This window comes from Pseudoliparis swirei, chromosome 7 (assembly GCF_029220125.1).
Source record: "Pseudoliparis swirei isolate HS2019 ecotype Mariana Trench chromosome 7, NWPU_hadal_v1, whole genome shotgun sequence".
NCBI lineage: Eukaryota > Metazoa > Chordata > Actinopteri > Perciformes > Liparidae > Pseudoliparis > Pseudoliparis swirei.
This window is the reverse complement of record NC_079394.1, coordinates 5,483,737-5,499,017: the sequence shown is the minus strand read 5'-3', so window position 1 is coordinate 5,499,017 and position 15,281 is coordinate 5,483,737. Positions and strand designations below refer to the sequence as shown.

The window sequence follows — 15,281 nt, the reverse complement described above, 5'->3', positions numbered from 1 at the left end:
CCCTGAAACCCTGGATACAGCAGTTCAGCAACAATACATCATCTGACCAGATTCCCTGATGACAACCCTCCAATCTTGCCACTGAATAAAAAGTATTTAGACAATATGCATCACATGATAAATGTCATTGGTTCAGAGTTACACTTAAAGTTCCACTTATTTTGTCATTGAAGGGTTGGGATCGGCCGTACACTCAGGTAGGATACATCCATCTGTCTTTAAAAGAACTGGGAAGAGAAAGAGAAAGGAAAGACTGCCCTTCCCCTTTTCAAAAGCTGCCATTGCCCTTTTCCCCTTTATACCTGCACAACTCTCTGTATACACAACAACATGTGTGCTTGATCTGGTTTGAGTCAGCTGATTCAAGCTATTTGAGTTGTAATCTTGGCCTTCAGTGCTGAGATAGGACCTTCACAGCTGCATTGTTTAGTTTGATTTCACTGGCACTTGTGGAAAGAAGGGGAGACTAAATATTTAGGCCAGATTCAGCGACAGATGCTTCTGTACGTGAAGCCGACATCCTCCTATTGTACTAACACCCCATTGTACACAGCTGACCTGGACTTGTAAAGGGAAAGAGAGCACTAATGAAACGTTAAATATTATAGGCATATATATATATATGTATATATGTATATATATATATATATACATATATATTTATATTTGATTGCAACATCAATACTAATTGTAATTCTTATTTTATTGTATTTAGTCAGGAGGAGTGGAGTAGATAGACGTGTGTTTTTACTGCCACCAACAGGCTGGTGGGACACCAGCTGGATACGCTCCACATAAGGAGACAGTGTCAGTATTTGACCTCATCAGCAGATGGCAGTATTGATATATACTGCAACTGGAAAAAGAACCGTGAAACTTTGACAAAAGCATACCATGACACCAGCTCACTTAATGTGCATGTACTGCGAAGGTTTAATGATATAATAACTTTTAGTGAAATACCATTAAATATAAATAATTTTAATTATGTCACTGGGCTTTACAGCTGAGCATTAACAAGTAGTATGTAATAATAATATAAGGTTTCTATTTGAATTGGTTTGCAGTAGTATAAGAGATGAGATGTTAATTGGAGGTGTTTTACATCTCAGTTGGGTGTTGGGGACCTGTGGGTCTTTGTAATGAATATGTCTTAATTGTGACCGGCTATTTGACATTTTAACAGTCCGATGATCCCTCTCTTTCTTAACAACCATTTGCATTTCCATCTTTAAGGTCAAATGGGGATGAATAATACATTAAGGAGGTTCTTAAGCTCACAGCCAGCTATACCTATCTCCACAAAGGCACCAGCTGAGTGTTGCTAAGCTCAGTGAATGTTACTGAAACAATCAATAATATCACTTTGGGAAACCACATGTGTAGCAAACACAGCATCCTGTTATTAATAAGAATATAAGGTCATGAGTCAGTGGAAGATATATGATTCTTTTGTGATGAGTTCTTTTGTAATTGTTAAACTAAAGAACACAATGATTTGAATCGATCAGGGTCAGCCTGTTTTACTTGTGTGCGTGAGGAAAGGGTGCTGTCAGGTGTGTGTTTCTGTTTTATCTAAAGTGTTGCAATACAAATAGAAACATTTTTTTTTAAATTGTGACTTTTTAAATGACAGTACTCGACGCAATATTGCTCTGCATGTGAACTATCAAAGGGTTAACCTGGAATAAATTCAGGATCAAAGGAAGGCCCAGAAAAGAACCTTGGCAAGAGATTGGAAGAATTTAATGAGCAAAAATTAACATGTATTAAATCTGACCTAGCGCTTACATGGCAGATGTTGAGTGGAGCAGAAACCAGATACGTTATTAAAGATAAACAGTGGCGTGTTACATTTTGAGTGGAGCATGGGAACTTTAAGCTATCGTAGCTTTTATTGTGTTTCAAATGGATATTGCTTTTAAAACTGAGCAAAAAGCCCATGCTTTAAAATCCCACTTGCTCATGTGTCATGTATTACATTTCATTGATCAAATTGTATTATTATTATAATAGTTTTCATGGGTTTTCATTCAATATGATAAAACAAATACACAAGATAACAAATTAAAAAAGCCAGCACAGGAATATTTTTAATAGAGGAACACACTTGAAAAAAAACAGCACATTTGAAACCATTCACATGGCGGCTGAGTTTCATAATATGGGTACATGTCTTAAGAGAATGGAACATTGCACTGGATGTATAGCCTTGAGGAGACAGATTTGCTGGCTATTTTGACAACTCATTACCTGTAATTTCACTGACAGTTTGGTGAAGTGACTCGGAGCAGGCAGCCGAGGCACCAGAGACTCTGCGGTGTACGATAGAACGGCAAATAAGCGAAGATTTATTATGGCTAATGATGGTTTAAAGCAGAGTGGGGGAGACTTGACAGTGTGGTGTCTCTACGGGGCTAAACTGAAACACATCCTCAGTCCACCTGTCTCTCGTTTTAGAAATGGAGTTAATGATAAATAATATCCCAGATATGTATGACAATGTTGAAATCATTCTTGTGGGATTCAAGCTAAAAAACAATTAACCCAGACTGCCCTGTTGGTCCAATGTGCCCTATGGTGCACTCTCTGGAAACGTCTTTACTCGTAAAATAAACATACTGAATGTTCCAATCAGCGAAAAGTAACATTTCCCAGCTTTGTAGATCTCCCTGTGGGTAGGATCTCGGTTAAGTTAGTCGGTGGGGAGGAGGTATCAGTGGGCTCGTCCAGGCCAGCCCCCCCTGACATAATTGGTCCATCCCTGGCACCACTCATCATCTCCAAAGCCACCAAAAACTGAACCCTACCGTGTGTATTTTTCCCTAATTGAAATGCCTAATGAGGTCCCTAGGGCTCCATCCCATTACCTCTGAGTTAATTAAATCCTAAGCAGTTTGCCAAACGGTGAATAAAGATGCAGTAAAAGTGCAAGAGGAACAGGGAACCCAAGCGGGGTTACTGCGCTGTAACGGGGCTGACCTGCTTTGTTATCATTGTTGTGGGACGCTATATTCCAAAAGGGAGCAGACGTCTATTTTTTTTTTTATTTGAATTTATTTTGGGCTTTACATTTTGTTACCCTGGTTCAGGCGCTCATTCTCCAGTGTGGTTAGCCTAATTCTGCGTTATTAATCATTAAACGCCCTGCCACCATCAGCAAGGTTTTTATGAATATGTTCTGTACAGAACTAACGGAGAACACAATACTAAATATGGCAGGTGTGTTATGGACTCTTATTCAATTTGAGTGTGGCTGTAAATTATTCAGCTCATTAAATCTACATTTGTAACACCTTCATAAGGCTATTGTCGACTTATTACGCACTGTGGTCACCAGTATGAGAATATTAATCTAACCCGCATTACCTTGTTAAATAAACCTCTCGTCAATGAAATGCTGACGGAACACAAAAATACAAAAAGAGACACTTCTTTTAAGAAACAATTTCAAATGTTTATTTAACATGTCAAAGAAAGGGGCACACACTTGTGAATTGAAAAGGGGGGCTGCAATTATTGGCCAGAACTATGACTTAAACTTAATACTAACATTAATCAGGTTTTGGCTAAAAAGAAAACATGTTTTTGTTCCTTTTTGTTTTTTTATAAAGAAACGTTATGTACATTGGTTCTTTTATACAAGAGGTTCATTGGATAAATGCATCAAAAAGAAACCAGTTCTGCAGTAAACTTTACAAAAAATACATTTTGTTTTCATTCAGAGTTGTAGAAAAGGAGATAGTCAAATATTGACCAATAATATTTCTTCCTTCTCATTATTTAGAAAAAAAGCTGTTCTAATACCTATTGTAAAGAAAAGCAATATACAGCACAATACATGGGATGCAATTGCCTTTGCGGATTCATTCGGTTGGTTTGGTTACCAAGGAGAGGGGCTGCGACTGGAACAGGGCATGATGGGAGTGAAGGGCCGCCTGATGGAAAGGGGAAGGGGGGGAGAGCATGGAGGGGTGCAGAGAGGCGAAGGGGATTGGCCGGCTGAGGATGGGTGTGGTCGACTGGCTACCTGAAGTACCAATTGGGATTGAGTGGTGGGTGTGGGAGGAGGAGGAAGAGGAGGAGGAGGAAGAAGAGGATGTGGATCCAGAAGCCTTCCCGGATAGGGAGAAGTGGTGGTGGTGCATGCGTCCCTCCGGTTTGGTGGTGAGCGATAACGGCTGGGCCTGCTCGGAGTGAGTGGCGGCGGGAGCGGCCGGAGAAGCCAAGGACGCGGAGGGAGTGGCCGGCGAGTCCAGCATGCTGCCGTGGGACGACGCCGGGCTGTCGCACATCTTGTCCGAGGGCAGGTACTGCACGCACTGCTTCTTGTTTCTTATCGAAAAGTCTGGCGGAAACAAATAGAGGAGTGAGGAAGCTGAATTATGGATCTGCTGCTGGCTTCAAATCTGGTTCATGTCCCTCAATGCCGCCGCTGACGGAAGCGAACGGGCGATTATCAACGCTGTGAAGGCGATGGCGGCGAGAGTCGGGAAACATGATTCAAGTGTTGAAACTGAAAATGCATTGCATCACAGTGAGTGGAACACGACGTTAAACATATTCAGATGGGATGCATTCACGATGCCAAAGAAGAACAGGACCCGCGACACAGAGATGTGCATGTGGGGAAGGCTCTCTTGATTTGGGGAGATGACAGCGGTCGCTTGGTTGCATCACAACAGACATACCTGCCACTATTAGCATTGAACCTCATAAGCTGCTTGTCAGAGTATAGAAGCAGGGAAAACGTTAGTCAGTATGAGTGGGGGAAAGAAATCCGTGCACAAAAGCGAGATTAGAATAATAGATGAAAGGTTCAGTGCAGCAGCACTTTCCAGTTTGTGAAGAAGAAATCTAAATGAAGGTGGTCGGAGAGAAAAGGCCCCTTACCTTCTGGTTTTGAGTCGGGTTTATTGTCCCTCTTCCTCTTTTTCCTCTTTCCCTACGCAGATGAAAAAATGCTGTTAAAACAGTTTTTATAGGGAAAGTACGCCATTGATTTCTAACGACACACGTGTGATTACTGTAATTGACCGAAAGAGTAAAATTGGACTCATCCTGGTGAGAAAAAGGGTTTTGTTTCTAACTTCCACGACTTATAGAAGAGTCGATCGTGGAAATGTGCGACTCACGTAGTTATCTCTCGCTGACCACCCTGGATACAGCTGAGAGTGGAGTTGCCTCTCTTTCCTGGCCAGCTCGTAGTATTTGGCTTGTTCCTCTCTTGACAGGGAATGCCACTGTGGACCAAAATAGAAAAGACAGAACATATCAAAGGATTGCTAAAACACACAGAGTTGGAAACTCACATGTCCATCTATGCTTCTTACCCGTCTTCCAAGGATCTGGTTGATGGCAGCGCTCTCCTTCAGAGTGCACTCTGCCACTACTTTGGCTCTCATCTCCTTCATATACAGCATGAAAGCATTCAGAGGTTTCTTGATATGAGGCCTCTTGTCCTCTTCTTTCTTGGGAGGAACGGGGGATTTCCTGCTAATCCGAAACGTGGAAACAAATATGCTGTTTCTAAACCGTGATGGACGCTGGCGAATTATAGCCAACAATGGGAAATATTGTGCGCAACGTAAGCAGGTTTTGCTTCAGTGAAAGACTCGATTTTAAACGTTCTTACGCGTGCATGGAAGGGCTCATGTCACAGGGCTCCTGTTTGATAACCGGGGAGACGATGGCGGGATGGGGAATGCCGGACTGGTGGAGGCTGTGCGGACTAGTCACCATGTGAGGGGAGAAGCGGCTGGACACCAAGCTGTGAGGGCAACAGGATTCAACATTTTAAGAGTGTGGTTTCACAGCAAACCTCTGTTAACCTGACAAGAAGAGGTTGAGCTAACTTGGCCCATAATCGCCCTGCCTTCACCCCCGGGTGAAATTCACTGTGCCCCCTGTGTCCGTCTAGACCAAATGGACACACACAATGAGTTACATGCTTGCTTTTTCGTTGAATTAGAGACTTTTTCAAAAGACCCTTTATTCAGCAATGGCTGGGAGAAAAGTGGAGTGTGTTGTTACCATGGTAACATCATGGCCGTGACACCTGAAACCAATTTCCTTACCACGTACCAGAGAGCTCTCTGACAGCCGTCCGCACAGAACACCTTCACAGCGTCTTTCATTATTTGCAATTGTTAATACAATGGAGCATTGTAATGAACAAGTGGGGGGGATTAAGCTCCGTATCCCTCTATCATACACTCTAGTTAATGTTAGAATGGAAAATTCCTCTATTTTAACATGTCACACAGTCATGAGAGACCAAGCACAATATCGCCTTGTACTCATGGTCATCAGCTCCACCTTAAGGTGCTCTCTGTGTGGACCAGCCCAGTCTGAACTTTATATACAGGGAGACTTTTCTAACGGTTGCTAAATGTAACTTTGGAGTCCAGGTTGAAAATGCTCACACAGGATAGTTAAAATAGTTTAAAGCTGAATCCTCAGTCAATATTTACTCTCTGACTGAGTATCATTTCTGACCTAAAGTAAAGTCTTACGAAAACCTGTGTAAATTCAAGAAGTCTAATAATATATGTGTTATTACGAACTGGTATGTTGCTTTATTTTTATTTTTATTCTATGAACCACTTAAAAATGTATGCTGTATAAACAAGGAGGTGCCATATCATCCCCTCGGTAATAAACCTATACTGAATAACTCTGTAAACATCCCACATAGTCCCTAATGAATATCTCCTTGCTGCTCCAAGTGATGGCATGCACTCAAGCGCCACATTTTGTAAATAATACTCCCATTAGCATTAATGCAATGCAGTCATATTTATATTTCCTACAGTTTGTTGTTGCCATTAGATACACTACCGTTCAAAAGTTTGGGGTCATCCAGACAATTTTGTGTCTTCCATGAAAACTCACTTTTATTTATCAAATGAATTGAAAATTGAATAGAAAATATAGTCAAGACATTGACAAGGTTAGAAAAAATTATTTATATTTGAAGTATTAATTTTGTTCTTCAAGCTCAAAGGAAGGCCAGTTGTATAGCTTATATCACCAGCATAACTGTTTTCAGCTGTGCTAGCATAATTGCACAAGGGTTTTCTAATCAGACATTAGTCTTCTAAGGCGATTAGCAAACACAATGTACCATTAGAACACTGGAGTGATAGTTGGTGGAAATGGGCCTCTATACACCGATGGAGATATTTCATTAAAAACCAGACGTTTCCACCTAGAATAGTCATTTACCACATTAACAATGTATAGAGTGTATTTTTGATTAATGTTATCTTTATTGAAAAAACTGTGCTTTTCTTTGAAAAATAAAGACATTTCTAAGTGACCCCAAACTTTTGAACGGTAGTGTATGTTCTTATTTTTACTCATATTTGTTTCATTTTTATTGCAAAATCACAATTCAAAATAAATAATAAATGAAACACTGTAAAGGTGAGGTGTGAGTCTGTCTCAGAATGAAACTACACATCCTATTGATCACTTTAGATCTCTCTGAATCTCACATGAACACCGGAAGGCTCGCAACAAATCTTTCCCATTTTCGAAAGTGGGTCAGAGAGTTTAGTCTGATTGGACGTGGAGGTTCAGATGAGCTTTGATTTGTTTTTATTGATTCTCAGCCCTTTCATCTCGGCGGTGTGTGTGTGTGTGTGTGTGTGTGTGTTGTGGGCTGGCTCAGAACATTGGCTTGGCCACAGAAGTTTAGCTCAGAGAAAAAAGACAGGAGAGGAGCGCTGAATGCCAATACCGCCTTCCCTCTATTTAAGAAGCTGGGCGTGTCTGTGATAAGACTTAGACCTCATATCCCTTTGCAGGCCTGACACAACTGCAAGTCTTTCATTCAAAATCCGATTTCTGTAAAGTGTTGCCGAAATAGTTTAACAATGTATACAATAGGAGTTTAACGGTCCACACCGGCCATTTCTTTTAGCAATTGTTTAAAAAAGGCTGGCATAGAGGGCAAGAGAAATGTGATTACAAGCATGTCATGGAAACAGCAGATATAGGATGTCTCCCTTTAGGGGGGGGGGGGTTGCCGAACTTGATCCGCTCACCTGGACATGGATGCATTCATCGCCAGCGCCGGATAGGGGTGACGGAATCCCCCCGGAGGGATGGAGTACATGGGCTGGCCCTGCCTGAGACACAGAGGGAGACGGAGTGAGGTGCGAGCTGGATCAAACTCAGTTGACAGCTAACCCACCGGCACTAATCCTCTGCTCATCAACTCAAATCCCCCGCTTGTGGAACGGCGCCGTTGCAATTGATTACGAGAGCCGTAGCAGAACTCATAAATGTCCATAAATTCCTCCTGGTGTAAAACATTCGCTATTGTACAGATGTGGCGCTCACGCACTTTGGAAACAGAGCATACACATAGGACATCGCTTCAAACAAACATTTTAGAAATGGCGTTCTATATTCTATGTATATACACAACCGTTCAAAAGTTTGGGGTCATCCAGACAATTTTGTGTCTTCCATGAAAACTCACTTTTATTTATCAAATAAATTGAAAATTGAATGTAAAATATAGTCAAGACATTGACAAGGTTAGAAATAATGATTACTATTTGAAGTATTAATTTTGTTCTTCAAACTTCAAGCTCAAAGGAAGGCCAGTTGTATAGCTTATATCACCAGCATAACTGTTTTCAGCTGTGCTAACATAATTGCACAAGGGTTTTCTAATCAGATATTAGTCTTCTAAGGCGATTAGCAAACACAATGTACCATTAGAACACTGGAGTGATAGTTGATGGAAATGGGCCTCTATACACCTATGGAGATATTTCATTAGAAACCAGACGTTTCCACCTAGAATAGTCATTTACCACATTAACAATGTATAGTGTGTATTTTTGATAAATGTTATCTTTATTGAAAAAACAGTGCTTTTCTTTGAAAAATAAAGACATTTCGAAGTGACCCCAAACTTTTGAACGGTAATGTATATATTCTTGACTCCAACTGTATCAAACTAATTAGTTGCGCTTTCCTAAATCTTAACTCGACTCAAGCGCACAGAGTGAATTCGCAAGCATCGGCGATTTGCGAAAACACATCTGGCTGAGTGGACAGCTGGAAATAAAAGTGACTTACTGTTGCATGAACCAGCCCAGCGGGTGTGCGATGGAACCAACAGCACCTGGAGACAGCGGGTAGTACGGAGAGAGCTCTGACGGGTGAGGTGTCCGAGGAATACCTGCAGGAAAGAAACTCGCTTTTTAAATGCAGTCTATAACCTGCTGAGGTGACATCGGCTCTTTTGCTTGAAGAGAAATGTAAAACAATATTTTACATCTCTGAAAATAATTACCATGCTCTTGATATATCACCTACAATATATTTGCCTTCAGAGTACAGCAGCTGTGGGGAATTCACTTTGGTGTTTCCAATAGTAACCAGTTTCCAAGGTGGAAAAAATACACATTTTCCAGAGAAACATGCTCAGTACTTTCCGAACTAAAACCATTTCCCCCCCCAAAGTGTGTCTTAACATGCCGTTTCCTTTTCAGACTTCATGACCCCGTCGGGCTCATTAGCGTGCCTTCGTTTTGGGCCCATTACAGGGCCGGCCTCCTGGTTGCTGTGGATGTGCTGTGGTCACTATTTATACTCCTTGTAACTGAATGAAGCCTCTCACAAAAGTGAAAAAAAATTTACAGCCACATTTAAAGGCTACTGACAGATTTTATGTGGAATATCACTTTAACATCGACGGTGTACAGCAGGGTTCTTACACATTTTGACCAGTGGATTTCCAGGACTTTTCCAGGAGTTTAAACCAAATTTCCATGACCAAACTGAAATCTCAGTATAAATATGAAAAATTTAGAAAATGTTGTGTATTGAGAGCGTACGCCGGCTTATATTTTGAGCGTCTTTCTTTTAAAAATATATTAATTATTTAAAACTCGGCGTAAATGAACATGTGATTATAACAAATTTCCATGACTTTTCCAAAACTTTGATGATTTAAGTTTTTTCCATGACTTTTCCAGGCCTGGAAATGACCATTTTAAAATTCCATGACTTTTCCAGGTTTTCCATGACCGTACGAACCCTGGTACAGTGAAGTGAATCACTGTCCGTCTATGAGAAAATTACCTGTCTTTGGGTCGAGGATCTCCGGGGAGAGGTGTGACGGGGGCGTCCCGGGGGAGAAGTGTTCATTGCTGTAGGTGATGAGGGGTGTCAGCGGGTGGACGTGGTGGGCATGCTGCACCACCGGGACTTTATTGGACTGTTGATGACGAAAGAGAAGAAGAAAAAAGGAGAGAGGAACAGACACAAAGAAGTTAGAAACAGGAGGTGATTAATGCGTAACACGGGTCTGACACATAACGTTTACAAGATAGTGAATGTAATCCATCAAAGCTGTTCTGCTTGTGGCTGAAACAAGCATGTAACGATCCCACAGTGAATACCGCACGTGAATTCTGTTCCCCATTGTTCAACAGAAATGTACGCTGAAAATAGGCCATCATGTGTGAATGCCCTCTTTGGTAAACATAACATCAGTCTGTGTGTGTGTGACCGGCCCTGTGATGCAATCTGGACCAGCACCAAGGAACACTAAAAAGCCCTGCAGACACATGCCAAGACCATTATGGTTATTTAGCTGAGGAGAGAACTGTTTGTTCAGTCCAACAAGACAAACAACGGTGCTACCGAGCCCCAAAAGTCACACCGGTGATCCCCAAACAAACACAACCAGGCGAAGGTAAACTGAATACCCATAAACAAGTGGAGACATCATCTCCCACAGCAGCCACTTGGTGGGAGGACGCAGACGCTCGCGGGCGGATCACGCCGCCACGTCACACCGCGCGGATGACCCTGATGTCGGGGAAAAAAAACCCGAAAGTTCTGAAGAACAGAAAGATGGCGCTTCCTTTCACGTGCGGCGCGGATCTTTTAACTGTTTCAACGACACGCGAGGGGAAACCAGCCCAGATCTGGACGGGATTGCGGCCGCGACGGGGATAATGAAGACAATAATAATAACCGGCGTCTCTACTTTCATTAGGCAACGCTCAGCCTCGCAGTCGTTTCCCCCGGCTGCCTGGCTGAATAGAGCACTTGTTGGCTCAACTTGTCACATGGGAGGGTCAAGGGGTGGAGGGGGTGGAGGGGGGAGAAAGGAGTCTTGTTCCTCCAGGCTAACCTTTCTTCAATATCCCTCCCCACCCCCCTCTCAACCTCTCGTCTCTCTCCAACGGGGTCTGCTAGGGAACAAGGTTTGCATTGAGACTTCTGTACACTCTCTTGCTTCACGCTGCTAAGAATTGTTCCAAATCTTTGCTTTTTTTTCTTCTTCTCTCCTCCAACTTTTTTTCTTCTTCTTCTTTTTAAAAGGAAGGTCCAACCTTTTCCTCCTTTTAAATCTTTCGCAAATTGGTTTCTCCTGTGCCGAAAGCGCACTTTGATTCTGTTAATGCCAGATGGAGTGAGGAAAATATTTACTGGTGTTTAACATGGCTATATTAAGATCACTTTGCTCTGGACTTCTTTTGGTTCCTCCAGACTTAAGAGCATATAAGGTCAATGCATATTATGATGCACAAAGAACACAAATAACACAACATGGAGAAGACTTTGGCAGAAATAGTGTTGACCTGCTAGGTTGAAATCCCATGTCCCACATGTCATGTATATTTGAGTTGTGCTTTGTTGTTCTACTTAATGTACAATATGCCTGAATTCTCCATATATTGTGAGGGCTGTTTGAGACCTCTAGACCTGGGTGCCAACACATTTTGGGAAGCACTTCAGTGAGAATTTGAAATGATGCCTATTAATTATTCATTTCCTGGAATACACCAAACGTGTGCTCTACACATATTTCTAAGTTTGAAGGCACTAGTTTTAACTCCGGGTTGTCTTTCAGTTCAGCAGCCCCGCAAAAAGTGGAGAAAAATGGAGTACGCAGGTTCCACATATGCAAAACTATTCTGAACTGTATCCGATCTGCCAGAGTGTCTCCGTTAGGAACGAATATTATTTTTGTAATGAAATTTTTTTAATGATATAAATCAAAATCTGCCTTTTTTAAACAAATAAAAACGTATTAAGTTATAACACAGCAAAACATGTGTTTTTGTGAAATGGCTCAATCATGAATTAAACCAAACTCTAACGAATCAATGCCTTCTTTCACTTGCGTTATGTGTAGAAGTAATATTCCTCTTGCCCATGAGAGCTTCATACGTCTGGTTTCATGATCCACGAGCAAAGTGTAATGAGGAAACCACATGGAACATGAGCCGTGTTTTAAATATAAACATCATCTACGTGATAGGACGGATAAAGGGCAACCTGGAACCAGATGGTATCTGCATCGGCAGACAGAAATCATGCTCTTGACATAGACGTGCTTGTTGCACACCGGTCTGCAGTGGTGCATACCTCTCAGTGAGCAAGTGAAAACACCCACAACTGGCCTTCGGATTGGACGTAGTAACAGGAAGTTTTAAAGGGGGGGCGGGGGGGAACAGCAAAAAGTTGCTGAGCCGGTCAGAGAAAAGACGTCTGTCTCTTAAGGGGTTGAAGCTAAAAAGGCCGAGGTGGCAGTACCTCGCTCGGCTGTCCAACTTGGAACGGCGCTAAGAAAAGCACAGTCCTTGGTCAGTGTGGGTGGAGGGGTGGATTTCATTCAAGCAAACATGTTTTTGGATCCTGCACATCTGAATTGAATTACTAGGCAAACAGCCGATGGGGAAGAGAGCTTAGAACAAACTGAATAACCCCGCAGCTTTGTGTGTCTTTATGCTCGGTGATTCTGGGTGGGAGGCTCGGAGGCCTTTCAAAACTCCAGGAAAGACAGGGTGAAGAGAATGCCTGGCATGCTGAGAAATCCTAGCCTTGTTTGTCAACGCCAACAGGAAGCGGACCGACCGTGTCGTATGTCTTTAAAATCAACCGCTCCGAACTATGCCATTCATCACAGACAACGTGTGCTTTGCGTCTGGTGATCGACCCTGAATGGGTCAACAGGAGTGATAATCTAGCCTACGATAACACAGAGCGGCGTCATATTACGGGAGTGAATCTCCCCAGTGGTAATGAGATACATCAACAGAGCTCCGAACACAATCAACACAGCTTATATAGACACAAACATGGACTGGAAACTAGTGTGGTGATAAATATTTGTCAACTGACAGATTCATTCTAAATCCTACATTTTCTTCATTTCAGAGTTTGAATAGATTCAAAGCACTGTTTCTGTTTCTCATTTCTGAAAAAAAAGGAATCTTATCTATGCAGTGGCCCAGCAGGACTGCAGACCTCGGATCAGTATTCAGTTCTATCCTCCCAAAGCCTTTGATTTCATGATGGATCCCGGTTGTTCGCTGCCTAATGCAAAACGAGAGAATCTCCACGGACTCCCAGTCAAAGGTCTGTTGGAAGAATATGGGTCGAAAGCAAGTATACGTATCTCTGTGGGAGAAACAAACCAGTTAATATCTTTACTTAAAGTGCCATATCGCCCAGAGAGTTGGAGATTGAACCGGACACGTGCAGCAAGACAAAAGCATCTCTGGAATGCAGCTCTAAACCTGACCACTTCTTATGACCACTGTGACTTATGACACGCCGACGGGACCAAATCCCTCAATGCCTTGATTGCTCTCGACGGCGCTAATTCAATATTGAAGCAAAGAGGGCAATTCTTGTCTCGCTATCAAGTAATCTGCACATATCCGAGCACCGAGTGCACCGTGATCCGATAAGTTACCGAGGGACACCGCTAGTCAGTTCCACCTCATTACAGAGTCACAGCTCCCTCTAATCCAGAGTAACTGTCCTTGTCAGTGGAGTCGGTAATGACAGAGATTAGGCATTATGGACAAATTACTGCAAGTGACGGAATGACCTCAGAGATGGAAGTACGCGGCCTTCACATCACTATCAGGAGAGTGTTAATGACTGTGAATCGTTGCGTTGTGGAAGATGAGCACGAGAGGCACATGATTCAGAGAGCAACGCCGCCTCGTCACTCCTCTCCTCTCCCCGTCACTCCTCTCCTCTCCTCGTCTCTCCTCTCCTCTCCTCTCCAGCTCGGCCACTACTGATGGCTGACATGTTCCCTTTACTGCATCACCTGGCCCTGCAGCGCCTTTGATGTATTATTCATTCAGCGCACAGGGGTCTATGTGGGGGTTTTAGGGTGCCGAATGTGTTTATGTGTGTGTATGAAAAGCTGGCTCCTGTCTTCCCAGTCCTCCCACCACACCGGCACCACCATTACTACCAAAAGCAATACCAACTGAATGCTAAACAAACCTGTCTGTTGAATAATTGAGGATCTCAGGCCAGAGCGGGCTGATTAGCATAGAGGCCTTATGGACCCAATCTGCACAGTGACAGGATGGTCTTCCCTGGACTTTGGTATTTCTACTTAGCATCCTTTTATCTTGGTCCAAATGGCCAGAATTATCAGAAATATCACAGCAATTTCAGTTTACACGCAACTGCAGCATTAATCTCTGTCGGCGTATGTGTGGATGAGAGAGGTGATATAATTCACCAAAAAACGTCTTCAAGCGGAGGCTTGCCAGTGGATGATTTATTAATCTGTGGAGACACTTGACAGAGCAGGTCTGTAACTAATCGACTGTAAAAGCTTTTTAAGTCCACCAACATTGTGAATACTTGACATGCATATACAAATGTAAGATGTGCATGTGCCTGCAAGCAAATCCAGACGGATATTCCAAACCATGACAGTCCATCATAAAAGCAAAAAACAACATTGTCAGATTCAACACACGCTTGCAGAATGATGTTCGGACTCCAAGTCTGCTCCAGGAGTCCCTGCTGGTGTCTCCTCTCCTCGGGTCTCTCTCTCTCTCTCTGGCTCCTCTTGGCCCTGGGCAGTAATCCCTGGCCCCCCATGTGTGGCCCATCCGCTCCCCCTGCTCTCATTAGTGCAGTGTTGGGGCCTGGGGAGCCTGCAGGCCTGGGGAGCCAGCCTGCTGCTCCCCTCCCACTATTCCACTCTCTCCTCGGCTGGAGTAATGAGCACATAATCAGCCTGGCTCCCTGTCAGCAGCAGCGCACCAGAGGGGCATGTGGGCTCCTGGCCCAGAGTGGGGGGTAAGTCCACAGCAGGGTGTTTCACTCTCCTCTGTGCCAAGGGTACACCGCACCCGGTATTAGTGTTTCCCACCGCTAATCAAATGACCCTCTCGTCACAGGTCACCAGATCAAGCATGGCGACTTCCTCTTTTAGTTCACATACTGAGGGCTAATAATACCCTTTCAATGAACTTCCC

At 43.0% G+C, this 15,281-nt stretch overlaps 1 protein-coding gene across 2 annotated transcripts in view; it reads right to left on the bottom strand.

Moving 5' to 3' along the window:
• Positions 1–3,443: 3,443 nt before the first annotated feature.
• The window catches only part of tcf7l1b (transcription factor 7 like 1b), a 33,285-nt gene continuing 21,447 nt past the window's right edge, over positions 3,444–15,281 (bottom strand). Inside the window, exons 5-12 of one of the 2 annotated variants that reach the window (XM_056419557.1) lie at positions 10,108–10,243; positions 9,100–9,202; positions 8,052–8,135; positions 5,636–5,770; positions 5,334–5,496; positions 5,136–5,243; positions 4,894–4,945; positions 3,444–4,348 (exon numbers count right to left, since the gene is read on the bottom strand). In XM_056419557.1, coding sequence (XP_056275532.1) covers positions 3,867–4,348; positions 4,894–4,945; positions 5,136–5,243; positions 5,334–5,496; positions 5,636–5,770; positions 8,052–8,135; positions 9,100–9,202; positions 10,108–10,243 — 1,263 coding nt within the window. In that variant the 3' untranslated portion in view covers positions 3,444–3,866. The remainder of the gene's footprint in view (positions 4,349–4,893; positions 4,946–5,135; positions 5,244–5,333; positions 5,497–5,635; positions 5,771–8,051; positions 8,136–9,099; positions 9,203–10,107; positions 10,244–15,281) is intronic. The other variant, XM_056419558.1, reaches the window with a different exon arrangement.